The 25701-nt window shown below is 43.2% G+C and overlaps 1 protein-coding gene across 3 annotated transcripts in view; it reads left to right on the top strand.

The window, feature by feature from the left end:
• UNC80 (unc-80 homolog, NALCN channel complex subunit) overlaps positions 1-25701 on the top strand; it is a 176444-nt gene that overhangs the window by 72293 nt on the left and 78450 nt on the right. For 2 of the 3 annotated variants that reach the window (XM_067548743.1, XM_067548742.1), the window contains exons 23-28: positions 5479-5691; positions 11044-11179; positions 14146-14279; positions 17430-17595; positions 23000-23100; positions 25436-25633. In XM_067548743.1, the coding sequence (XP_067404844.1) occupies positions 5479-5691; positions 11044-11179; positions 14146-14279; positions 17430-17595; positions 23000-23100; positions 25436-25633 (948 nt within the window). Of the gene's footprint in view, positions 1-5478; positions 5692-11043; positions 11180-14145; positions 14280-17429; positions 17596-21115; positions 21320-22999; positions 23101-25435; positions 25634-25701 lie in introns of all 3 variants that reach the window. The other variant, XM_067548741.1, reaches the window with a different exon arrangement.

The following is a 25701-nucleotide window of genomic DNA, read 5'->3' as shown; positions in this document are numbered from 1 at the left end:
TGATTTTTGAACTTCCCCGACCCATCCCCAGGGCGTGTGCATGTGACAGTTAGTGTTGCCCCCACTCCCACATGTACTGGATAAGGTGATTTTGGCCCCAGCTGCAAAAGCTCTCACCTCTCTATTTGCCTCTCTCCTGCCCAGTCCCCCATCTCCTGTCCCCTAGTCCCCCATCAGTTCAGCCCTCCTCACTTCAGTCTCCCAGCCCCCATCATCACCACCCCATCAGTTCAGCCCCCTGATGCCATAGCCCTCACTTCACCATCCCAGCACTCACCCTGTCTGCTCAGAACCCACCATCAGCCAGCCCTACCACCCCATCAGCCCCGCTGCCACTTCCCAGGCCATGAGTGCAGCCCTCCCACCCCATCAGCCCCCCTGCCACTCCCAGGCCATGAGTGCAGCCCTCCCAGCCTCACCTCTGCTCCTTAGGCCTGGGCGGCTGCAGCAGGTTCTCCTCTCCCACTTCCCAGGCTGGCAGGAAACCCTGGCCACTCCCGGGCTGACAGCGGGAGCCCTGGCCACCCTGAGCCAGGGGCTGACTGTGGTTTCCAAGTAAAGCCTCACTCATGCGCTTCGGATAGAACTCTCAAATGTCAGGATTTTTTTTTTCCAGCTAGTACCCACCCACTCCCAACCTGACATTGGAGAATTCTCTTGCGAGAGCTGAGTGAGGCTTAGTTTTACTTAGAGATCGCATCTCTCATGATCAGTTTGTGAGAGTTGGCATGTCTGCATGTGGGCCATAATGTATGATGGCTTTCCTCGGTGGCTGACAGTCAGCACAAGCCTTAGGCATAATCCCACCTCCTTGGTGCCACTGAACCCAGCTTTCAGCTGCTAGCCCAAATAATCCTGGATCATTTCAGAACATCTAACCTGATGCATATTCTCATGGTTCACAGGGATCCTAACAAATAGATATTTTTCTTCTTATTTGAATTAAAATGAAAGGCAAACTACGAGAAAATGTCACACCAAGAAGCAATTACTCCTCTCCACCCCAAAAATGTGTCTCTCATTATTAATCTAGACAAAAAATGTCTTTTTTTTCTTCCCTTTTTTTTTTTTTGGCCAATCTTCTAAGACTTTTCTACACTAGAATTTAGATCGGTATAACTTATGTCGCTCAGCAGTGTGAATAAGCCACCCCCCTGAGTGACATAAGTGATACTGACCTAAGTGCCGGTGTAGACAGTGCTATGTCAGCGGGAGAGATTCACATGCCAACGTAGCTACTGCTGCTCCTCAGGGGTAGAGTAACTAAGTTGACGGGAGAGCTTTCTTCCATCGACTTAGCACATCAGCATTAGCAGCGCTGCAGCAGCTCAGTTGCATCTGTGCAACTGCGCCGCTATGGGCACAGTAGTGTAGATGTAGCCTGAGGCCATGTCTACACTAGCACTTATGTCGGCCAAACTTTTGGTGCTCAGGGGTGTGAAAAAAAAACACATCCCTGAGCGACATAAGTTTTGCCGGCATAAGCATTCGTGTGCACAGTGCTATGTGGGAGACGCTCTCCTGCCAACATAGCTACTGCTTTGAGCTGGTTTTATTATGTTGACCGGAGAGCTCCACATAACGCAGCTACACAAGTGCTCTTACTGCGGCACAGCTGAATCGGTACAGCTGTGCTGCTATAAGCTTGTCTGTGTAGATATGGCCCAAGAGGCACACCGTTTTTCAATTTTATTCTTAGCCTTTTGTAACTGTAATTTAATCAACTGTGACTGGTTCTTTAGATGCAGAGCCTCACCTGCTTAAGCATCTCTTAAACTGGTGTTGTCTTAATGCTTAAATACATCTAACACAAGCATTTGGGCACCACTAAATCAATATTTTATGGATACAGACTCATCATCTCAACTCTTTACCAATCATCTATTCATGAGAGCCTTTTCATGAGCTGTGGACATTTGAAAAGCTGTTGAGCATTTGCTAAATTGCTTTTGCCTGTGAAAATTGCAGGATATGGGGGGTGGGGAAATAAAATGAAAGTGAGGAAAAACAATTTTCTTTTGTTGTTTGCAGTGTTTGTTAGTCCCAGAATATTAGAGAGACAAGGTGGATGAAGTAGTATCTTTTATTGGATCAACTTCTGTTGGTGAAAGAGACAAGTTTAACATTCCTGCAATCATAGGACAAAAAAGAGGTGGGGGTTAATGGGTTACAAATTGTTATAATAAACCATAAGTGCAGGGTCTTTATTAAGATGCAGATCCTCACCTGTTTAAGCATTTCTTAAGCTGCTATTGTTTTAATGCCTAAATACATTTAACACATCCGTTTGTGCATTTATGACTTTATTAAGACCTGGATTTATAGCTTATTACAACAGCCTATAACCCACTAGCCCCACTTTTTTGCCCTATGATTGCAGGAGTGTTAATGGGTCACTCCACCTTGAACGATCCCTTAGAATATATGTTCACTACTTAAGCTGAACAGTCTGTTCTATCTTGTATTTAGGCCATGTCTACACTTGAAAAATAAGTCAATCTAACATAAGTCGACTTACAGACCCTGCAGTAATTACTGTGGTGGCTACTTCTACACTACCCTTATTGGGTCGTGGTGTGCGTCCACACCAGGAGCATATCTGCCGACCTAAGAGGGGCCGTGTGGGGAGCTGAGAGGCCCTTCCCCATTCCCTGCTGGGAGCCAGCCCTGGGCTTCTCCTCTCCCCATTCCCCTGGGAGCTGGGGGAAGGTGCCAGGGGCTTCTTGCCCCTGGAAATTGGAGTCCAGCTGCCCCAGCTTCTCATTTCCCCTGCCCTTCCCGCCCCCCCTCCCCCCCCCCCCCCCCCCCCGCGCACCTGCTGCCAGCAACCCAGGGCTTCTCCACTCACCACTGGGAACTGGGATCCAGCCACCCGTGGCTTCCCCATTTCCAGCTGGAAGCCAGGAGCAGGGGACCAGCCACCCAGGGCTTTTCACCCTGCTCCCAGCTGGTTTTCTTGTTAATTTCAGGGGTCTCCTGGAGCTCTGAAATTGACAAGAATGACAGATAACTACTGATGTAAGGGGGATGCAGTGAATACATTGACACTGTGTCACACTAATTATGCTGACATAAGCCCTACGCCTCTTGTTGAGGTGGTTTTATTATGTCAGCATGTTGAGGGAGTTACATCGGTGGGAGGAGCATTTAAATGTCTACATCTCCACTGTTTTGTCGACAAACGCTGACTTTTGTTGACAAAACTCTCTAGTGTAGACCAGCCCTTAGCTGTGACACTCTGAGTATCTTTCCAAGACCTGTAGAAGAGCACTGTATAGCTTGTCTCTCTCAGCAACAGAAGCTGGACCAATAAAAGATATCTTTACCCATCTTGATGAGTTCCAGAGGGATAGCCGTGTTAGTCTGTTTTTAGCAAAACAACAGGAGTCTTGTGGCACCTTAAAGACTAACAAATTTATTTGGGCATAAACTTTCATTGGTTTCTGCCCACGAAAGCTTATGCTCAAATACATTTGTTAGTCTTTAAGGTGCCACAGAACTCTTGTTGTTTTACCCATCTTGTCTCTCTAACTTTCTTTTAGTCGTTATCCCAAGTGGTAAGAACATTATTTCGACAGTGAGGTAAACAGGATGGGGGAGGAGATTACTAATTTCAAAGTTACCCTTAATAAAAACAAATTATAGTTTCTATTTTTAAATTTGTTGGATAGATTTGTCAGATGCACCTACACTGGTATAACTTCCTGACCTCTAAAGTCAATCGTAAAACTCTCACTGAATTCAGTGGGAGCAGAGTTAAGCCAATGCTGAGCGCTTTTGAAATCTTACCTTTTAAAAATGCACACGGGAAAAGGAAGATTAAATGCTGAACATAAAACAGATAGGCGAAGTGAAAAAAAAATTTAGCAGGGCACAATCCTACCTGGAGTCCTATATATGTTGAGGTCACCTTGTGTAATTTATTTGCAGTTCACCGGAACTTGTTGTTTCATTTTTACCTTATTTGTGCTGTTGCACTTCAATACTAGTTATTCACTTTCTATGATAATATTCAGAACTAAGCTTAAAGCAAGCCCAAAAACAAAATGGAAAAATACATACAATTAACACGGAAAAGATTACATTATCGCCAAATAAACCCTCAACATATTCATGTTGCTTAAAACTGGGCATTTTAAATAAAATTCAGCTAAGTTTGATATCATTTCTCCTTGTTACGAAAAACAATTTTTCATTATATTGGGGACATCTATGACAAATTTTGCTTGAAAATATTAAGGACAAAATTTTCAAACTTGGTTACCTAATGTTAGGGCTTCAGGCCAAATTCTTTGCTGGCATTAATTGGCAGAGCTCTGCTGAAGTCAGTGGAGTTACATTGATTTATACCAGCAGAGTATTTGGCTTTCCATGTCTAGTTGCTGTCAGCACAGATTTCAGCAAGCCTCCATGAAGGCATCCACACTCACGTCACGCAGACAGAAACAAATGACAGTGCATGCAAATGCTCGTGTATGTATCCCCAAACTGGCATTTGTGTCTGCAGTATTTTCACGCACATTGATATAAGCAGGTTGAAAATGTGACTCACTACTCTGTGGAAAGTTTCAGCTTGAATCAGTTTTATTTTTTGGCAGTTATACAAATTTCTGGATATAAGGGTTTCTAATGAAGTAGGGAAGCAGATGATTAACTGTAGCATAGTGCAGCATGCTGTTAAATCCCACCATAATAGGTAAAGAAAAGCACAATGTCAAGGAGAAGTTGCTGTATGCACGCCTTGATTGGCATACGTGTGTACCTTTGTCTGTGTTGTCACATTATTTGCAAAAATCAATAAAATTGTTTCAAAAGAAGTGATCATCAGTGAACAGGAGGAACTGGACAGAAAATGGAAGTAGGATATATCATATCTGCATGCACGCAATTGAAAATTGATTTATTTCTATTACTAATATTGTCTCCCGTCTAGCCAACACAAAACATCCTAAGCACTTACACTAGTGTGTTGTAGATGTACGGGCCAGGCACACAATTCACATCTGGATCTGAACTTTCCCAAGGTTCAGGGGTGTTCAAATCCAGGATTTTGGTTCATGCACATCTCTAGTTATATTACACTCTTAGCCAGCTGGTCTTGTCTGTCTCCATTATGAGTGAGATCTAACACCAGTTAAAGAAAACAGGGTATCATTAAAAGATTATTAGAAGGCAATAGACACCAGCTATTGTAATGCTAGTGTGGATCTTTGTCTCCTTCTAGTGGCTGAACAAGGTATAGAAGTATATAGTTAATGGAGCTGGTCTTGTACCCCAAGTAATGCTAAGAGACTCATGCTTATAGATGCAGAGCTCATGGGTTCAATACTAGCAGAGGACTTACCCAAAGGGTCATCACACTAACTGTGGTCCTCCAGAGATAGCTGCTTTCCATTTGTAAACCAGTCCAGATGTTGCCAGCTCTTAAGTTAGACTGGTTGATTCATGGTTTTTAATGTAATTTTGCAAACATTTCAGGAAGCTCCTGTAGTGGCGAGAGCAGCCCTGTTCCTTGAATGCGCTCGCTTCGTTCACCGCTGCAATCGTGGCAACTGGCCAGAATGGATGAAGGGGCATCATGTGAACATCACTAAGAAAGGCCTGTCCCGTGGACGTTCTCCGATAGTTGGGAACAAACGGAACCAGAAGCTGCAGTGGAATGCAGCCAAGCTCTTCTACCAGTGGGGAGATGTACGTTTTCACTTTTTTTTGTTGTAAGCTAAAAAAATCAAATGGCAATCAAATCCAGTGGGATACTGCACTGAAACTCCCAGTGGAACAGGGGCTCAAAATGTAATGTCCTTTCTCCTAGTAGTCGCTTTAGACATGTAGGGCCTGATCCTCAGGAGGTATAAATCAGCCTGGTTCCATTGGAGCTATGCCAGGATATACCTGCTGAGTGCCTAGCCCTTATTGGAAGCTGCATCATGCAGCTGTTAGTTGGAAATGCTGGGGGAACTCATTTTTACTCTTCTAGTCATTTATTGCACTGCAGAGGCCTCAGCATTTTGAAGCCTGTGTATCTGACTTTAAGACATTTTGTGCTACCTTCCTGTTTTAATAAAAGCAAAGATATAGTATAGTAAGTGTCAGGCCAAAACAAACAAACAAAAAAAACCTGGAGCTTGTAAATAAAATGTTTCCCAGCCTAGGGTCATTAAAACGGATAGCCAAACAGATCCATAGTCCCCTAGGTTAATTCAGATACTCATCAGGAATGTCTACCTCAAAAATCATTAAAAACAAATCAAAGGCTTAGGTACAGGCACATGGTTTCAGAGCCACAACTGGTTATTTTAGCACCTGGGACAAGCAAGCATATTTGCACCCCTGAGAGGTGACCCGTGGGGGTAAGGGGCATGCAGGGGCATGTGGCCCCCAGATTTCTGCCTTCTATTTAGCACAGAGGTTTTCAAACACTGTGGGGACGCACCCCACAGTTTGAAAAACATCACCTCCTGCCAGGAATCAGCGGATTGGGAGATGCTGGCCCACTCGGGCCCCTCAGCCAGTGCCTCAGCTCCCACAGCATGGAAAGCCAGGGGCTGGAGCAGGCTGACCGGCTCCCACCAGCTTCCAATCTGCCAGCTCCTGGCAGGAGGTGACCATTTTTGAACCATGGGGTGCGCCCGCACAGTGTTTTGAAAATCTCTGTGCTAAATAGAAAGCAGAAATCTGGGGGGGCACATGACTCCGCATTTCATCCCCTCCACACTGCCTCATTTCTCTGCCCCTACAGTGTTGTGGCCTGGGTGGCAGCCCTGCTTACCCCCCACTGGTTATGGCCCTGCTCCGTTTAATTTCTCTGCAGCTTCTGGAGAGATCATCAGCATAGCCTTGCTCCTTCCATGTCTACTCTACCCTATTTGTGAAAAGGACATGGATTATTATACTCCTTTTATTTCCCAGTATGCCTTACTCTGGGATAGGACTGCTTACATGGTTGTCTTGGTGGACCGCATCTCCCAGCCTGCCCTTTTCTCCGGGTTCTGAGAGAGAAAGAGAGAGGCTGGCTGTAATGACCAGGAGCTAGTTAGATCCTGCACTGTGGAAGGGAAAAGAGAGTTCCATTCCACCCTCCTAATGGCGCTTCAGCATCAAGCCTTAAAGCCAGGCTGAGCCGCACTATGCGTTCCACACTGCTTCCTCCATTACAGTCTCGGCATCCGCTCTACCACAGGAAGTTTCAAAAGCTACACTGGAATGGAATAGTGCTTGAGCAAGGAGGGTTCCTGGCTCCCAAGCTCCAAAGGCCTGTGCATACCATCACAGCAATTTGGCACTTGCACTTTGTCCCTTGGGCATTAACATCCAACTCTGGGTGAGCTTTTCTGGTTTCACAGTGACAGACGGAAGGGGAGCCTCCAGATCTGTGCCCCTGGAGAGCTAGATTCCCAACACCCTATGGCCAGGATGTGGGAGCAGTCCCTCATGCCCTGGATGTAGCCAACTTGTTGCCAAGGGAATTAGTAGGTGCTATGTTCCCTCTGCCAATGAGCAGACACTGAAAACAAATAATTGACTAACAGTATAAAGACCCTTCAGTGTGTTGGGATGCTCGGCTTTCTCCTGCCCAGGTGCAAGGTCACAAGGAGGGGGCCATGAAATTCTGAAGGCTCTGGCTCCCGTTGACTTTTGCTGCACCCCTGCTGAATTTACTAACAGTAGCTGAATCTTTATAAGTAAATACACACAATTTGCATCTGTGGAAATGCTTTTATTTAAGCTCGTAGTTGTGTGTGTCTGGATTAGCTGATCCTGCTGAAGAAATGTAGAAAAACTTGCAGCAGCAGAAATCAGTGGTATTCTGCAGGAGAGAATTCAGGGAGAACATCCTTCAACTCGAAGTGATGACATTTCAGGATTACTCCTCCACCTACTTCTCCCAATTCTGGCAATCTCACCCACAGAGCAGGGCTGTGAAATACTGAGGAGGGAGGGACTTGCAGTATACCCCCTTTCTTGAAAAGTAGGAAGTGTTTCTAGTACCTCCTTTCTCTTCACCTTGTAATATTAATAACAAATATGGGTTATAGTCACCAGAAGTGAAACTTTCCTCATGTCTCCAGTGGTATAGGTGATGTTCCTGAATGCCACAGTGTTTGAAGTTAGTGATTAATCTAAAGAGCAGCTTTGCAGTGGTAAAAAGCCGTAGTTGTCATTAGACTTCAGACACATTCTGTCATCACACAGATTATAAGGACACTGTCAATGTTAGGGATTTGGGGTTCTTTATTGCTTTCAGTTTGTTTTTTAGCTTCCATTTTATTTCTAATTCCCTTTTGGAGGCTTTTATATAGAATGTCTTTCCCTGCAGCAAATATTGATTTTTACTGTATGGGTTTCAAAGACAGCAGGAGCCAACACATCTCTCTTGTCTTTACCTCTGCCAGCATATTTGTGGAAATGTGCTCCGTTCTTGGAGTAGAATTTTTTAGCTAATTGCTTATCAACAGCTGTGCAGAGGGAGCACACTCTTTTATTATTATTATTTATTTGCACCTCCCTCTTTTTTTTTTTTTTACTTTACTCTAAGGTAGTAGGGGCAGATTCAGAGCCAACTTTTGACAGTGCAACATTCTTCCCATATTTAATACCTGTCTGGTGCTCTAGAGAGGTGCCATATTGACATCCGTGGAGTCTTAAGCCAGCAGCCCCATGCTGCCTCACCCCTTACTTTGACCTAGGACCATTTTCTTGGTGATGGCTGAGGAGTGCACAGCACATTTCATACGGGGGCTCCAAAGGCAGCTTTGGTGCTATCTCAGTCCTGAGCTAGCTGTATGCAAGGCTGGTCCTCCAGTGTAACCTGTGGCAGCCTAGAAACTGTTTTAAATTAGGCTGGCTACTAATGACCTGAAGAAGCCACTGTGGTAGCTGTGGATTGTCTGGGTATAAGGAAGCCCAGGCAACATACCTTCCCCTGACCATACCCGCTGTGTCAGCACCAGGGAGAATAAGAGCCACTTACACCAGCTGTGTGCCACCAGAAGTTCCCTGTGCAACCCATAATCTGCAACCCTGGCTCAAAGGCCACTTTGCAGTGGGACATGAAGCTTTTGCCCCACAAGGGAGATTCTGGGACAAAGTCAATAGGAGTGAGAGGGCAGGTCACTCTCCAAGCCCATTTAGTCGCTGGCCTCTTAATTCAGACTGCCAGCAAGATTGCTGAGTTGTGTTAATTGTGGTGATGATTTTTCTAGGAGGTACACTTGAGCACTGAGGGTCATTCAGATACTACGATGAGAAGTGCCATTATAAAACCCTGGGGCTAGGATAAATTAAAAAAAATTAGTCTGAGGCCACCAGAACTAAGCTACCAAATAGCCCTCCCATAATAACAGTTTTAAGTCATTTCTGACGTGGGCAGGAGCCAGACTGCTAGTAAAAGTGATGAGCCCGTTCCTCATCCCCTGAGTCAGCCAATCCCAATCACACCAGTGACGTCGTCTCTTTAAATGACAGGCTTTTCAGTCTATTCTGATCACTCTAGCCTGTCATTTCCTGTGGCTTCTTTTATTAAGCTGCCACCTTCTATTTGGAAATATGTTGCTCTGTCCAATAACTAGGATAGCCCAGGATAACTCCAGCAATCAGTTCCTATTAGGATTTCAGTACGAATTAGCATTATTAGTGAGGTTGTTGTGGAACTATAGCTGATTGTTATATCGCCAGTCAGAGTAGATAACAGAGCAGTAGTAATGAGTGGTAAATGTATTGCGTCTTAGAAAACGAAGCAAGACATTTCTTCCTTAAATAACTGAAGTGAGGACAGAGAAGATGATATGAAGGATTTTGAGCTTACTCAGCAATGTGTAACGTCACAGATAACTGAGACTGAGAACCGTCCAGATCAGCTTGCAAACCACACAATTCCACATTCTTCTATCCCGTAGCAGAGTCTATCATCTCCATTTGACAGCAACTGCTTAGTAGCAATGGGAATGAACCTTAATCATAGCTATTTATGACTGCTTTTCTTTCCCTGCCTCACTTCAGTTTAAGCAGATAAATTATATGCTGCTGGTGTGTCAATTCTGAGATGCAGAGGGTCTGAAAATCGACTTTAGTCTCTCTCTCTCAGGAATTTCCGCTAAATCCAAGAAGGTTCAAGAGCCAAATTGTTATTAAAATAAGAAAGGACTCCCACTTGCTATCTCACAAAAGGATGCTATAGCAAGGTAAATGTCCTGCGTGTTTTTCCATGTTCTCTTAGATGTACGGTGCTTTCATACAGCACCACTTTAGAAGAAATCTCTGGAGTTCAGAAATGGACTTTATGTTAAGTATTCTGCTTTCTTATTTTTTTTTGTTCAATGGGAATCTCTCTCTCCTAGCTGCTTATATAGCCTCCATCTCTGTATTATCTGAACATCTCACAGTCTTTAATGTATTTATCCTCACAACACCCTGTGAAGTAAGGCAGTGCTGTTATCCCCATTTTATAGATGGGAACTGAGACAAAGAGAGACAAAGGGCCAAACTTTTAAAGGTATCAAGGTGCCTAACTCCCAGTTAAACTATGGGAGTTAGCTGCCTAAATGCCTTTAAAAATCTGAGCCTAAGTGACTTGGACCTAAGTCACCCAGGAAGTCTCTGGTGGAGCAGAGAATTCAACCCCAGTCGCTTAAGTTCCAGGCTGTATCCTAACCACCAGACCATCCTTCCTAAGCAATAAATGTCAGCAAAAGGATGGCCCATTTCACTGCTTAATTTTGATTAAAAAGAGGCGAGGGTAGGGGGAGAATTCAGATAGAATTTCTGCCAAGTTTCCCCGCCAAACCTTTTCCCAAATTTTGATAAGGTTTCAAAATGTGACCCAAAATGGAAGAAAATATTTGAAACGTATTTGGTGGCTATTTCCCCCCATACACACAGACACACTGGGGGATTTTTTTTGACTGCTCTAGTGATAAAAAATAATGCCAAAATGTTTTGTTCTTAACATGAAATTTCCAGCTGCCTCAGAATGGGCAAGGTCCAAGTGAGTCCCCTCCAGTTCTCATTCCCTTGTGCTTTCTTTCCCTTCCTTCCTGTTGGCAGGCAATTGGCATCCGACTCAATGAGCTGTGCCACAGTGAGAGTGAGAGCCCAGCCAACCTGCTGGGCCTCATTTATGATGAGGAGACCAAGCGGCGACTGAGAAAGGAGGATGAGGAGGAAGACTTTTTAGATGACAGTAAGGAGACTCCCTTTACTACAAGAACCCCCGCTTGTAAGAATCTCTGCTTTAGGAGCACTTAATTTTTCTTCTTCTCTTTCATATTCTTGCCACCCAACTGTATCCTCCCCTCCCCCCCAATTCCCTTCGCCTTCTTTCTGTGCCTGAATGTAAAATATAACATTTGGGCAGAAGCAATGAGAGACAATGTTGCACCTAAAACACAGGCAGTGAGTTGCAATTACTGTATATTGTGACTACAAATAAAACTGATCAATCTTTTATCTCTAGGCTCAAGCGCTTATAAACCATTCTGACTCCCCTTCTTCAAAGACATCCCTGTCTTAAAAAAAAAAAAAAAAAAAAAAAACATTTTTGCAAAATCAGCTACATCTGAATTTTCTTAATATTGAAGGCCTAGATCATCAGCTGGTGTAAATTGGCATAGCTCCACCAAATGCTTTTTGATTTAACTATTTTAATTTCCATGCATTGATTCTAACACAAAAATGTAGCGAGATGGTACAAAAAGTATCATTTAAAAAAACATCAATGTACTGAATCGCTGAAATAAACACATTTTTAAGGACTTTCACAGATTCTGAAAGTAAATAGACACACAAATCGTGACATGATCTCTAATCAGAATAAATAAAGTCACCATCACATACAGACACACACTACAGGTGAAGATAGCAATGAACATTATATCCTCTCCAAACACCATTTGTATATGTGTGTGCTGTAATGTACTGGCTTATGTGTATGTGTACTACTGTTTTCTCACTGAATGCAATATATTAGTGCTGTTTATGTATCTATTGGCTTCCTTTTTGTGGATAAGGAGCAGTTCTTTTCACTGCATAAAGGCTACTCTGCTAAAGGCAGTGGAATTCTACTTGTGTGAAATCACTGAGGGAAAGGAGAATCCAGCCTTAAGTATCTGAATTTCCTTCTCAGTGCTTCGCAATATGCTGCTTGCTCTTGACCACAGTGCCTGAGCATATGTGGCCATGGATAGCTGTACTTGACCCTTAACACTAGTACACATGAAGGGATGGAATGCACAAGGAGTCTTCCCCTATTTACCTTGAATGACCCATGAGAGGCCAGGCAGAATTGCAGTCCCTGTGATTGAGAGAGCCTGGACTGTTCCATTCCCACAGGGGTGCCAGGTATTCCAAAAGGACAGATGGATAGGACACAGGGCCACTGTGTAGGATAGGTACATGGAGGTAGCAGCCAGGCAGCAGCCCTTGAAAGGGTGTAGAAGCAGGAGCTCTCCCTCTACATGCCAGGGAGTTCAGAGAGCCACTCAGCCTTTGCACTATGGCTTAGTGTATACGGGGGTTTTGCTGGCATAACTAGGTTGGCCAGCAGTGTGAAAAAACTATATTCTTTAGCTGAATGTCAGCAAAAAAACCCCAATGTAGAAGCAACTATGCTGACAGAAGACTGCTTCTATCCATTTAGCTAATGCCATTGGGGCAATGGTTAGCTATGCTGGCAAAACTCCTTCTGCCGGCTTATATCGTGTCCCCACTAGGAGGTTTTGCTGGTATAGCTCTGCCAGCCATGGCTCTGCAATGTACACAAGCCCTAAGGCAGAGCACCTCCTAGAGCTTCTTCTGAGGATTTTGGACTGTACCTACTAGACATGCCTTGCCCACTGTGTAAATAGAATACGCTGTTGGGTTCTCTGGCACCCCATAGGTTCCCACTGTACCTGCCTGTTAAAATCGTTTTAGTTCCTGTGAATTCCATCACTCATTAGAGGTGAAATAAATGAAGTGGCCTGCAAGTGAGGCAGACATAATAAGGCTTCATCTGGTAGCTTATAGTGTCCTCTGCATACCTGAAACATTCCCTTGTTTCTTCAGTTTCTGCATGTTTCTCTGTGCAACACAACAGGATCAGATGTGAACAAAACCAGGGGGACAATAAAATATTTCCAGAATACATTTGGATGGTTCATTAGGGGACCAGCCCAAAGCATTCCCCAAAATCAGCGTATTAGTAGTTATGAGGGACCACAAAACAACTAACAGCTTTTTGCCTTCTCTATGTTAGCCCAAACGATGCTGTGCAAACTGGTCAAGGCCACAAGAGCACTTCATTGTCTTCAAGGTTTGGATGGTGTTGAACCAGCTGAAAAATACCATGAACATAAATTTTGAATCTGAACATGTCGACTGCATTTCAGCAAAGCCTCTTACACATGTGCTTAACTTTAAGCATGTGAGTAGTCCCATTTGTGTAAAGTTAAACACTCGTGTAAGTGCTTTGATTTGCTGAATCCCCCTTAATGGAAATTTGTACCTTACTAATTTCCAAGCACTTGATGGTGCAATAACTGCATGTTGGTGCCCCTTCTCTAGATGACATTTGTGTTCATTATGTAGAATAAAGAAATCAGACTTTGCTGGGCTGCTGTCTTATCTAGTCTTCTGGACAATTATTAACAGTAGGCACAGTGCTTTTATGTTGACTATTCACAAAGATGTGTATGATTGAAAAAAGAACCCTTTCCTAAGGTTATTGCCATGATAACTTCACTTCAGCTGGCTGCTGATTTGTTACTGGTTTGAGTTCATCTTCACGGAGGACATGAGTTTAGCCATAATTGGAATGTATTTGGCTGAATTCAAAGGTGTAAAGGACATAAGCGTGTCTGTTTCTAAATCTGTGTTATGCTAATGTGTAGTATTGTATTTAAAGCTTATATTTTGAGACCACTTCAAGTTAGCAGATGTTTTGAAAATAGCATACCACACAGTATGTGGGATTTGTGCTGACAGATAGACGTGCATGAATCTGTCCTTTTTAATATTAGAAAAGTAATATAGGAGTCTACAATTTACTGTTTAATCGTAACACTTTTGATATGTACCTTGCATTGTGCACCATGTGTGATGATGTCCATCAATTCTTGGTTCCAAATTTTGTGTCGTGTTTTCTCTTACCAAGAAAATCTCATTTCCCAGGTACTGTGAACCCTACCAAATGTTGTTGCCCTTTTGCCCTGAAGATGGCAGCATGCCAACTTCTCCTGGAGATCACCACGTTCCTGCGAGAGACCTTTCCCTACATGCCCAGGCCACGTACTGAGCCTCTTGTGGTAAGTGAACTACAGGAATTCGAGAGGGAGAAGTTCCCATGAGGTCATTTTCCTTGTACACCTGATGAAAAGGATAGATGAGTGGTAGGTGAAGTTAATTGGGGCGAAGTTTCCATGCACCGCTGAAGGATTAAGATACACCATTCCCATTAAAGTTAATGAGAATCTTAGACCCAAACCTCAGTACATCACTGATGACAATTTACCTGACAGGCTGACATGATGCAGCATCATGGCGATTAGGGTTGTAAGTTAGTTCCTAAAATATTTTACTGCCCTCCAGCTAAATGAATCTGCCAAAAGGCATGCAGAAAAGGAGAAAATCAGCATGGCTCTTCAGAAATTCTTTGTTGACATTTTCACCATGTAATCAATGGCAACATTACAAAACAGTGTTACAAAATCACTGGCTCTTAGAGGTGGAAATGCATGTTATTAAAATAGATATGTTGAAGCTAAGAACATCCTGCGTAATTAGGATTCAGAAGGATCTATGTCTTTGAGCTAGACAGAAATGCTGTTGATTAATAGTTTTTCAAACTCTACTGTGGAAGAAGAAGAGGAGGACTTAGTTTGTAGTGTGAAGCTGGAAGAAAACTTAGTCTCACTGTGTAAGAAAGAATCTATCAGAAGTAATAGCATTAACCTGACTATTTGAATGTTAAGTAGTGAACAATTATGGCTCAATAACATTCACGAAATAAGATGAACTGTGTGTTATTTTTTGAGCTAAAAATGTATTAATGGGGGTTTCTTTACACAAAGAAAACTTTCTGGCTTGTTTGTGCTTTTAAAGAAAATTGGGTGTATGAAATTCGATTCCTTGTTGTTGTTGTTGATAAAGCCAAGTTTCGAGGAAAGCAGCTTTTGTTTCCATTGCTTTTTGCAGACACAAACCTGATAAGAGCCTGAGTTAGGCCTGCAGCGAAGACATACATACCCTAAAGGAATGGTTGATTCTGAGATGTTCTCAGCATTGGCAGATTCCACAGATGTCAGTAGGGCCTTGTGTAGACTAGAGAACTGAACCATTTGTAACTGTACCAGTAAAGATGAACCAGTTTACGCACAAACAGCTAACTACATCCAAAATAGCCAGGCTGAATTGCTTTAAGTTTTGTCTTGTGTCCAAAACCGTTTCAGTTGCAATGTGATCTGAATTCCTGTCTCACAGTTCCTAGGTCTTCTACCAGAAGCAGTGCGTTGGGTGGGGGTGTCATAAGGCCAGTGGCGTGCTGTGGAGCAGTGAAAGATGAGTTGAACCCTTTCAGCTAATCTGCAATCACATTTGTTCAGACTAAGCCAATTAAACTGGGATTTTCAGGGCTCCCCTGATGGAGTCAAGGTACCTAATCCCCACTGAACTGAGGTGCACAGCTTTCCAGACACTCCTTGGAAAATCCAACCTTAAACTCGTTGATAAGCAAGCTGAAAAAATCATCTGTTCTAATCTCTTATTAGATCATCTCTTGGACCATTTAGCATGGTTTTCTGAGGGGCTGCAAAGTGTTCTACAAGTATTATAAGGGCTTTAACTGGTCTAATTTCTCTCATGCAAAGCAATTGCAGGTGTTCAGCACCACTAAGGCTGTGTCTACACTAGCGATCTTACAGCAGCATAGCTATACCGATGCAACGGCGCTGCTGTAAGATCATCCGTGTGGCCGCTCTATGCCTATGGGAGAAAGACCTCCTGTCGACATAATAAAACCACCTCCATGAGTGGTGGTATCTATGTCGACGAGAGAAGCTCTTCCTCTGACGTAATGCTGAGAACACTACCACGTAAGCCAGGGAATTTATGTCTCTCATGAGGGGTGTTTTTTCACACGCCTGAGTGACATAAATTTTGCCGACATAAGGGGTAGTGAGACATGGCTTAAGTCTGTAATGGTTCTACTCTTCTGTTTGTTTATTGATTGTTTTTGTTATGAAAATTCACTTTTTTCAGAGCAGTTTTTAATGTAACAGAACTTCACACATCCCAATTAGCTCCCAGTAACTTCAGTAGGTGTACATCCAGGGGTGAGATCTTTTGGGTCTAAGATAGAAAACTGATATTTCCTCATAATTAACTTTTTGGATCCTTTTAAGTCAGTTTACTATAACACCTCTTCCTCTGTTAAGCCTGACAAATAGCTCTGCCATTTTACATTTCTATACTCTAGTGGTTTTCATGCTGAACAGGCTCCAAGATATCAGTGTCACCAAGCAGATGTTGTGAATAAAATTATAAATGAGTGGGACTTGTTAACTGAACTCACTGTATGTGTGTCTGGCCAGCCATTTTGAAAACAGAACTCTATGTGTTTAACCTGCACTTCTTTCAGTCTGTGCTAAGGGAAATGTATGTGTATATCTGAATACCGGTATAATTAATTTTGTCCCTTTGGATCGAATGGGTAGTCAGTGTTCAGGACCTTGCAGGGTTGTTTCTATCAGGACGAGACATGTATGATACAAGTTGGGTGCTGTTTCCTTGAAAGCAGCAGAAACCAACACAGGTTTCACAGGTTGCTCACTATTTTACAAGTCTGCCTCTCTAGTCAGTTCTGTGTTCAAGGAGTTCTGTCTCTCTACTCCCTTTGAGGGCCATATTCACGACTGCTTCTCTTGTTGCCTGCTGACATTTTCTTTGTTTTTCTGCCTCTGACACACATGCACACACAAATAGCTAGCTGCAGCTAATCTCCTAGCCCTCCTGTGTTCGCTACTAGTCCCAGGGAAATCCCTCTGACCACACAGTTTAGCCCTACTCATGCTTTGCTATGTAGCCTAGTGCTTTGGGCAGTACCCTCCTGTTGTTTCCAGCTATCACTACATAAAGGGACATTTAATTGCTCTATCCATTTAGCCAGAAAGAAGGATGTTAGCACACCCATCATCTTTAACCAGATCTGTGATTGCCTATAGATCAGAGGCCCAGTCGATGAAAGCTACTAATACCTTCCAGCATAACAATATCCCCTTGCCTTGAGCACAGTTTAGATCCAAATTCACTCAGGATATTAAAGTGTGTCAGGGAAGGTTAACTATGAAGGGATTAGATGAACTGGGAATTTAGTTCCAGTTGATAGAAGTAGGCTTCCCATTTGAGGTCAGTTGGGCTCATGCTGTTCACATGTTTCTGTGGTCCACATGGTGCTACAGGATCTGGAGAGCTGCAGGTTACGTCTGGACCCTGAGCTGGACCGGCACAGGTACGAGAGGAAGATCAGTTTTGCTGGTATTCTGGATGAAAATGAAGATTCAAAAGACTCCCTGCACAGCAGCAGCCACACCCTCAAATCTGACACTGGCTGTGAAGAGAAGAAAGGTTTGTAAGCACCGTGAAGCTTTTGTGTTCTCAGGGCTTATGTGATGTTGTATTTTATGTCTTCATTTCCATAGACTGTGTTAAAAAGAAGGAAGCCAGAGAGCCACATGGCTTGAATAATTTTTGAATTATCTCTAGACTGCAGTGTTGGATGTGCTATATGTGAAAAGCAAAGATTTTTAAGTCATCAGGATAATGATATTAGAACAAAATAGGGTTTCTTAAAAGCAAACGGTGTAAATTTAGTAGTATCTTTTGGTGCAATGCTCACTTAGAAGCATCAGTATTTGATCTGATTTTTGTATTCTCTGATATTATTCTTCAATGTGGGATAACCACACATAGGCAGAAAGATTGCATCCTTCTGTGAAAATCCCTAACAGTTCAGAAGTCATGACATTTACAAGAATTAGTGGTTTAACACCAGACCTCTTTTAATTCTTTGCTACCACATGAAAAACACATACCAATGTGGCTCTTGATGGCTCACAGGTAATTTTACCAACATATTGCATACTGTACAAGCAAACCTCAAGCTCACTGTGTCTGCTGAGGACAGCATAATGTTTTTCATTTTAAAATCATCTCATGCAAAACTCCCATACTATCTGATGGTACAAGTGTTGCAATACAATACAGAGTCAGTAGTTACTTGACATTTGCTATTAGAAACTGAACGCTCTGGACAATTATCTGTAAGTGACGGTCCAGTGTATGTGTTTTAGTTTACAACATTTACAAGGCAAACTGTTTTCAAATCTGTTTCATAACAGACAAGTAAAGACGTAGACATTCTGTAACAATGTTTTTTTTTAAGGGATGGAATTTATGATTTGTGATCTTGTGAAGTATTATACTGTGTTCTAAACAATGCAGAGCGTACAACAGTATCCGCATTGTGGCTTGCTTTTGAAGTTAACAGTGACCATGAAAGATTTAGATCAGGCCCATACTGTATTCCTGCTCATGGTTGAGATTTGATTCCGTGCACAAGTAGATATATTCATATATGAAATGTTTCCAAAGAATCATGTTGTGTAAAACTGCTTCCAAAAGTATGTGGAATGGGACAGATACTGATAGTGAATACAGCTTCCCATCAAGCTGCAAAGAACCATCTTGAAGATTTCACACACAACCCACTTCCTTTTCTTCTTAAGTCTTGTTAGCAGCAGCAGGACACACACAAGTCCCCAGAATTTGACATTGCCAAATAAATCAGGATGAGAAGTCCATAGTGATTTAGGTGGATACAATTTTACATTTTAAAAAGGCTTCCATAGCAACTGCCTGCAACCACCTTGTGCTGTGATGCCATCAGATCTTCGGAGGAAAGCAAGGTGGGATGGCAGAGTCCATGAATAGCAGGCCTCCTCACAACATTAGGTGTCGCAAGAAACGGCGGTGACAGCATGGACTTAGGTTTGCACCTCTGTGGTACTGTCCTGCACACTTTTGGATTCAATGTAAAATTGGTCTCTTTTTTTCCAAGAGTAGTTCCAGCTCATTCTGCCTGACTAAATTCTCCCTGTAGTTTCAATAAGGCACGGGAGTCCTTCACTTCTTGCCCAAAGGCTTGAGGTAGTATTGTTGTGCAAGTTTTACAAAGCAGCTGCGTTGCCCCCAGAGTCAGCTACATTTTAGTGGTGGGAAAAGCGATCCCTATATAGAAGCTGAGTTTTAGTTTTTACATGTGCAAAGTGCTTTGCACTATTTTCTGCTGAAATATGCTAAACAAATTCAAGATATTATTTTTTCTTAAGTATTCTTTGCTCTGGCTATAGCCTACTCCACTGGGAATTTACCTGGGCTAAATCATAACAGATGCAAAGGCATCTTTCTGAATCTGTAATTGTCTAGCTGAAAATTGTTGTTGTGTGACTGTAACTAAATTTTTCTCACCTGCAGTGACAAGGACAGGCCTCTTTACCCCAATCTCTTTGACAAGTACTAATCCGTTTCTTTCCTTTCATCTCCTCTTGAGTGGTAATTACTTTGCTTGATTGGTCAACCCAGGTGTGTTTTAACAGCTATGCAAAAGCTACGATTTTACTATCTCTAATCTGCTACAGGTAGGTCCAAAGCATAGATATACCAATTTAGATTAACAAGTAGCCCACAGAAAGCTTTATGTACTAATTGTGTGCTAAGAGGTTTCTACAGACTTCATGTGATATAGGTAGGTGTGCCAAAACAGCTCTGCATTTCAGGGGATCTAGCCAACTGTCCTGAGGTTGAACAGAATCTAGCTAATTGTGAGTTTAGAAACTTTAGTCTCAGCTCAGTCACTGGGAGAGAGATTCTCAAGTCACTCAGCAGTGATCTGTCCAGCTAATTAACGAGCAGCGCTATTAGCTCTGAAAAGGAGACTCATCCAGCCCTATTCCGCAAGTAGAATGTTAGCCACAAAAATGGGCCTGTGGATGAGGGTAGGAGGATATGAAGCTGTGGAAAGAAAAGGGATTTTCAAGGCTCAGAAGACTGATTTTTCAAATCCAAATGTAATTACATTTTATATTTACACCAGTCCAATCTCTACAGTGCACCGGAAAGGTGATTATGTATGTTCTTCTCTGAATAGATTAACAGTTTAATGACTGAGTGTTGCAACATTTGGACTCACGTGCCACCATTGTTTTGCCTTTGAATTAAGAGGAGAATAAAATGCAAATGATCGGTGCTTTGAACATTGAACCATTTCATCTTTGTGCTCATCTGAAACACAGAGTGTCATAGATGTATTTTTAATACCTGAAAGCTGCTGCCTTGTCTGAAGGAGAGGAACTACATGCTGTGTTTCCTTTAAAGCATTCTAATAATGAAGAATATCATGCAAAGACAGGGAATTATGCAAATCTTAACTTCTAAGAAGTAATGTGTGCTACTAACTTGATGAATCAGGCTAACTATCTGCAGTAACTAATGCTGTTTGAATGAATTAGGTGATCCTGCTACAGGGGCTGATCTGGGTTTGCAGACCTGCTCACAGCAGGAAGATAGGTTTGTCAGAGAAGCCGTGTCTGCACTTGGCATTCAACCACTGGTGGACAGAGCTGTCATACCTGCACCAGTGCAAATTCCAAGGGTAGGCAAAGAATGCCACAATTTGCACCAGTTGAATCTGCTCAAGTTTCAAGCAGAAATTAACCAGTGGTAGTAGTGACATTCCTTGCCTTTGCTTGGAGTTTCTTTCTGCCAATGCAGTTTACCTATTTGCTGGACATCAGTGGTCGTTGCAGGATTAATCCCAGGTATAAACAAGCCGAGAGCTGATGTAACATGTCTCCAGGAAAGAAGATTCTGAGCACATTTCTGTAAAGCACCCCTTACTGAGTGATCGATAGAGCTGCATTGGGACTGGCTTTGGAGGGACCCTGTTGCCCATCTTCCTTGACAGAAGTAAAGGTGCTGCAATATAGGCCAACAATAAGGAGTTGGGGAGGGAAAGGGTGGGCTAGGAATTTTTTTAAATGGGGGAAAATTAAGGGGAAAAAAGTCCTCTTTTATTCTTTTAATACAGTTCCCGGCAGGAAGATCAGGATAGGAGGCTCCCGCTTGCTCCAGATTAAAGGAACCCGCAGTTTCCGGGTGAAGAAGGGGGGTTCCCTGTCCAGCATTCGCCGGGCCGGCAGCCTAAAGAGCACCAAACTATCACGGCAGGACTCAGAGTCTGAGAATGAGGAGCTGCAGCTGTCCCACAGCAGGGACACTGTCACTGACATAGGTAACATAGATGAGAGGGGCTAAAAGGGAGCGGGGCTACTAGGCAGCATCCAGATTCTGAAACGATTAAAGTAGGTCCAGAAGCAATCAATAAATAAATATAAAGATTCATTAGAGTAGGAGAAATCTCCAGCTCTCTGAGTGGAAGCCGCTGTCTTTTCCTCTTCATAGATTGCATGAGCTAACACCAAGAAAGGCCAGAGTTCAAATCTTGCTATTGGTGCCTACTGGAATGTAAATTCTATTCCACAAAAAGGTTGTCAGTTTAAATCTCAGTTTTAGTTTATGAACTCTTAAAATACTGGCATTTACCTGTCTGCCAGCCAAATTCATGCTGGGCTTAGGAGGAAATATACACACACGTGTGCGCACACACAAATCGTATGATAATATAGATATATGCCATTTACAAATCATATATTATTTATATATATTTATATATAATTTTATTTATATATATTTATATATATAACATTTTATATATATAAAATATCATTACATTATATATGATATTTTTATTATCCATAATATATATGATTTATGTATACATGCGCATTTTATATTGTATGATATTATATATGTGTGTACATTTTATATTATATATTATATCATATAATATTCTAGACATCTATATCATATAAGAGTGTAATAGATATCTATTCAGATATGTAGAATATAAAATTATTTTATATATAATGTTCTCAGTCTTCAAAAGTTTTGTCCTTATAAATTAATCTTATGGAAACCAAATGTACTCCACATCACAAGAAATCTCCATCACAATTGGCACAAAGAGGCATCCTTGATAGGGGCGTCAACAAAGATGTCAAGGTTTGGATAAATACTGAGGCTGAACTAACCTCTCAACGTCAGAGGTCCTTCTGATCCTGTCAGCTTTGCCCATGCTGTACTTCTCTTGTGGATAAATAGGCGAGCCAGTTCCTAATCTGGATATCTTTGCAAATCATAAATTCACTTGAAAAAGAAAAAGAAGACAGGACTAATCTGAGTTAAGCCATGGCTACCCCTTAATGATATGCATGGTAAAATGTCTCCAGAAGCAACTTCTGTTCTAAAATGTGGGCATTATGGAAGACCCGTAGGCAATAAGTGGCTGCCGGAAACACTGGGATCGAGTGCAGTGATGAGTCAGAGATCTCTCCCTTGCCCTAGTTCTCTAGACTTAGTGTGCATGGAGTTTGGATTTTTTTCCCCTTTTATCCCCATTCATATTCGTGTGTTCTCATGGGCACTGAACAGTGACATTGCCCGGTAGTGGCAGCAGCAGCAGGCTGATTCCACTTCCGGTTGGATTTTTGTTGATGTTTTTAACCACAGAGCTCAGTCAATGCAGATCATTGAACCAACAATTTGCAGCATCTTAATGATGCAAGGAATTTGTTTCCATTGTTTTTACTCCCTCCCCTCTCCCCAAAAAGGGAGCAATGCTCACCACTGACTACTTGGCATATTAATGATGACTGTGAATGGTGCTTGTAATTGCCAGTCCAGCTGATAGCAAGGGGGAGGGTTCCAAATGCAGCCTTTGTAGTACAGTAGGTTCTGTGTATGGTGATTGGTCTTGGCAAGGCTGGCCTGGCTTACAAGCACTTTCCCTAGGTTTTTAGACACATGAGTAGCTGTGAAAACAACCACATTTTGTGGTATTTTTCTTTTGAAGAAGGGAGCCCTTGGAGTGCAAGCGAACCCAGCATTGAGCCTGAAGTGCTGAGTAACACAGGCACGGAGGAGAATTACCATCGGAACATGTCATGGCTGCATGTAAGTACAGGTCCCTCGTGATGCTCTCAGACCCAATGATTATGATAATACACTGGTGCTAACCTGTTCACAATCCATGCTTGGGTAGTGTAAACATTAGAGCTTTAAAGGGTCCATAGACTGCAGCCGTTAAAGAGAGTCTTCTCCCCATTTGTAGAACAGAGATAATACTACTTTTCTCCTACCATTTGTCTGTCTCCTTTATTTAGATTATAAACTTTTTGGGCTGCCAGGGACCATCTTTTGATATGTGTGTGTACAGCACTTAACACAATGGCGCTGCAATCTCAGTTGGGTCCTATCTCTCCACTTTAGAGTTCCTAATCTGAGTGCCTTTGCAAGTTGTTAATTCACTTAAAAATAAGACAGGATTAATTTGAGTTGCAAGGCCCCCTTGATCATAGCATCTGAGTTTCTCACAATCTTCAATGTATTTATCCTCACAACACCCCCAGGAGGTAGGGCAATGCTATTATCACCATTCTGCAGATAGGGAACTGAGACACAGTCAGACCAAGTGACTTGCCCAAGATCTCACAAGAAATTTGTGGCAGAGCCGGGAATTGAATCCAGGCCTCCCAAGTCCTGGGGTGGTACTTTAACTACTGGACCATCCTTCCTGTCAGGCAGAACTACTAGAGTACAAAGAGCAATGATCACACGCAACGTAGAAATGTCTGTATATTTGCTTCAGTACTAGTATGAGACACTAGAGCAGTAGTCCCCAAACTTTTTACCCCACGCCCCTTCCTTACCCCTATCTATGCCCTCCCCCAGCCGGGGGTGGAAGCAGGACTGTGATTGGAGCCAGGGGCTGCGGCTGGGAACAGGGCCAAGGATGGGCGGCTGCAGTCAATGCCGGGGGCCAGATCAGGCACCGAGCTGGAGGCCGGGTGCAGAGGCGGAGCAGAGCACAGGGCAGAGTGGGGCTGGGTGGCACTGCCTCCCCACACTCTGTAGGGGGCTGGCCTGGGCCCTGCTGTGCCCCCCCCCCGAATGTTCCTCCAATTCTCCCCCAGAGGGGTGCACCCCATGGATTGGGGCGCTTTGCACTAGAGAGTGCAGTCATTGGTGGATGACCTTGATCACATGCATCTGGCTAGTGAGGTGTAGAAGGCAGCAGCATGATTTCCCGTTATGCAAGGATAGACACGCTCATCAGTGTAAGAGATAGATTGGAGAGAGCTAAGGGTATTGCTGTGACTATGCCTGTCTGGCATTTTGGATGCATAGAGGAAAGCCTGGAGGATTTTAAAGAGTGTATACTGCAGTTAATGTCATGCAGAGACCAACATCTCTGATAAGCAGGATACATTTTTGTTTGTGGAATAAAACCAGGGTAAACAATAAAAACAGACTGTCTAAGTAAACCTGCTTTATTTAACAGCCATTAACAAATCATTCGAAGGGAGCAGCAGTTCCAAGCCCTTTTCTGTACACACTGGTATTCACTTCACCCTGCAACTCGTGTAGGGCCAGATTCAGATACCCTTACTGAGTGCCACGGCTCATGGAGTGAGGGACTGCTCAACTCGAGTAGGGGAACAAACTCTGACCCATAGTGAGTAATGAGATTCTGATCTCACGCTGGTTTTACACTGGTGTAACGACACTGATTTTAGTGGAGTTGCTCCTGATTGATGTCAACACAAGCGAGGCCAAAAGCTGAAAAGCCAGTTAAAATACATGGAATTTAAAACCCCACGACTTTTAAGTCAATCTCATGATTTCCGGGGGCCTGACTCACATTTTTTGAATGCTTAGGGCAGGCAGTGCTGGGGCTTTCTTGTTTTGGGCAGGGGGTATGTTAATGTACACCACCTCCCCTCCAGCAGGCAAATTTGTGGTGAGTGGGGGCAAAGGCCCTCGTACACTCTTTCTGGCAGCTTGGGGGGGGTTCACTGCTAAGTACTTGGGGTAAAGAGGGGTTCACCAGTGCCTGTCTTGGCCCACAGTGCTAGATCTGAAGGCTCCCTCCAGTGCCTGAACGCTGCAGGAGCTTCTCCTACCGTTCAGTGGCAGTGCTGAATGGGCTCCCTAGGTAGTTCCATCTCAGATGTCCAACCAGGGGTCTGGACTTATTTCTCTGTGGGATGCCCGAAGGCCCTCTCCCTGAAAGGAACCAACTCAGAACTGGGACGGGGGTGCCGGTGTTGAATGATGCTCAAATATTGGATAGTTTCTAACCATGGCCCGCCCCGTTTTTTCAAACAGAGGTCGTGGTAACACAGACTTTCCGTGAAATGAGGGGAAAGCTGGTGGTGGTGGGCAGTTTCTCACTTCAGTTGTAACTTCCAGGACTTTGGGTAACTCTCCCCCACTCTTCGGGTTCTAGGTCATGATCCTGCTGTGCAACCAGCAGAGTTTCATATGCACCCACATTGATTACTGCCATCCACACTGCTACCTCCACCATAGCCGCTCCTGTGCTCGCCTGGTCCGAGCCATCAAACTGCTGTATGGCGACACTGTGGACTCGCTCCGAGAAAACAACGTGCTGAACAATGTGACAAGAGGCAAGAAGCAGAAGGAGGTGAGAAGCCCAGTGAAGGATCAATTCACTATAAGAGTCTACACGTTAGCTGTGCGCTTTAATTTCAG

Source organism: Emydura macquarii, unplaced genomic scaffold (assembly GCF_026122565.2).
Source record: "Emydura macquarii macquarii isolate MOO-44397 ecotype Brisbane River unplaced genomic scaffold, CSIRO-AGI_Emac_v2 contig_1253, whole genome shotgun sequence".
In the NCBI taxonomy this organism is placed as follows: Eukaryota; Metazoa; Chordata; order Testudines; family Chelidae; genus Emydura; species Emydura macquarii.
The sequence above is the reverse complement of the archived record's forward strand: the minus strand, read 5'-3'. Positions and strand labels throughout refer to the sequence as shown.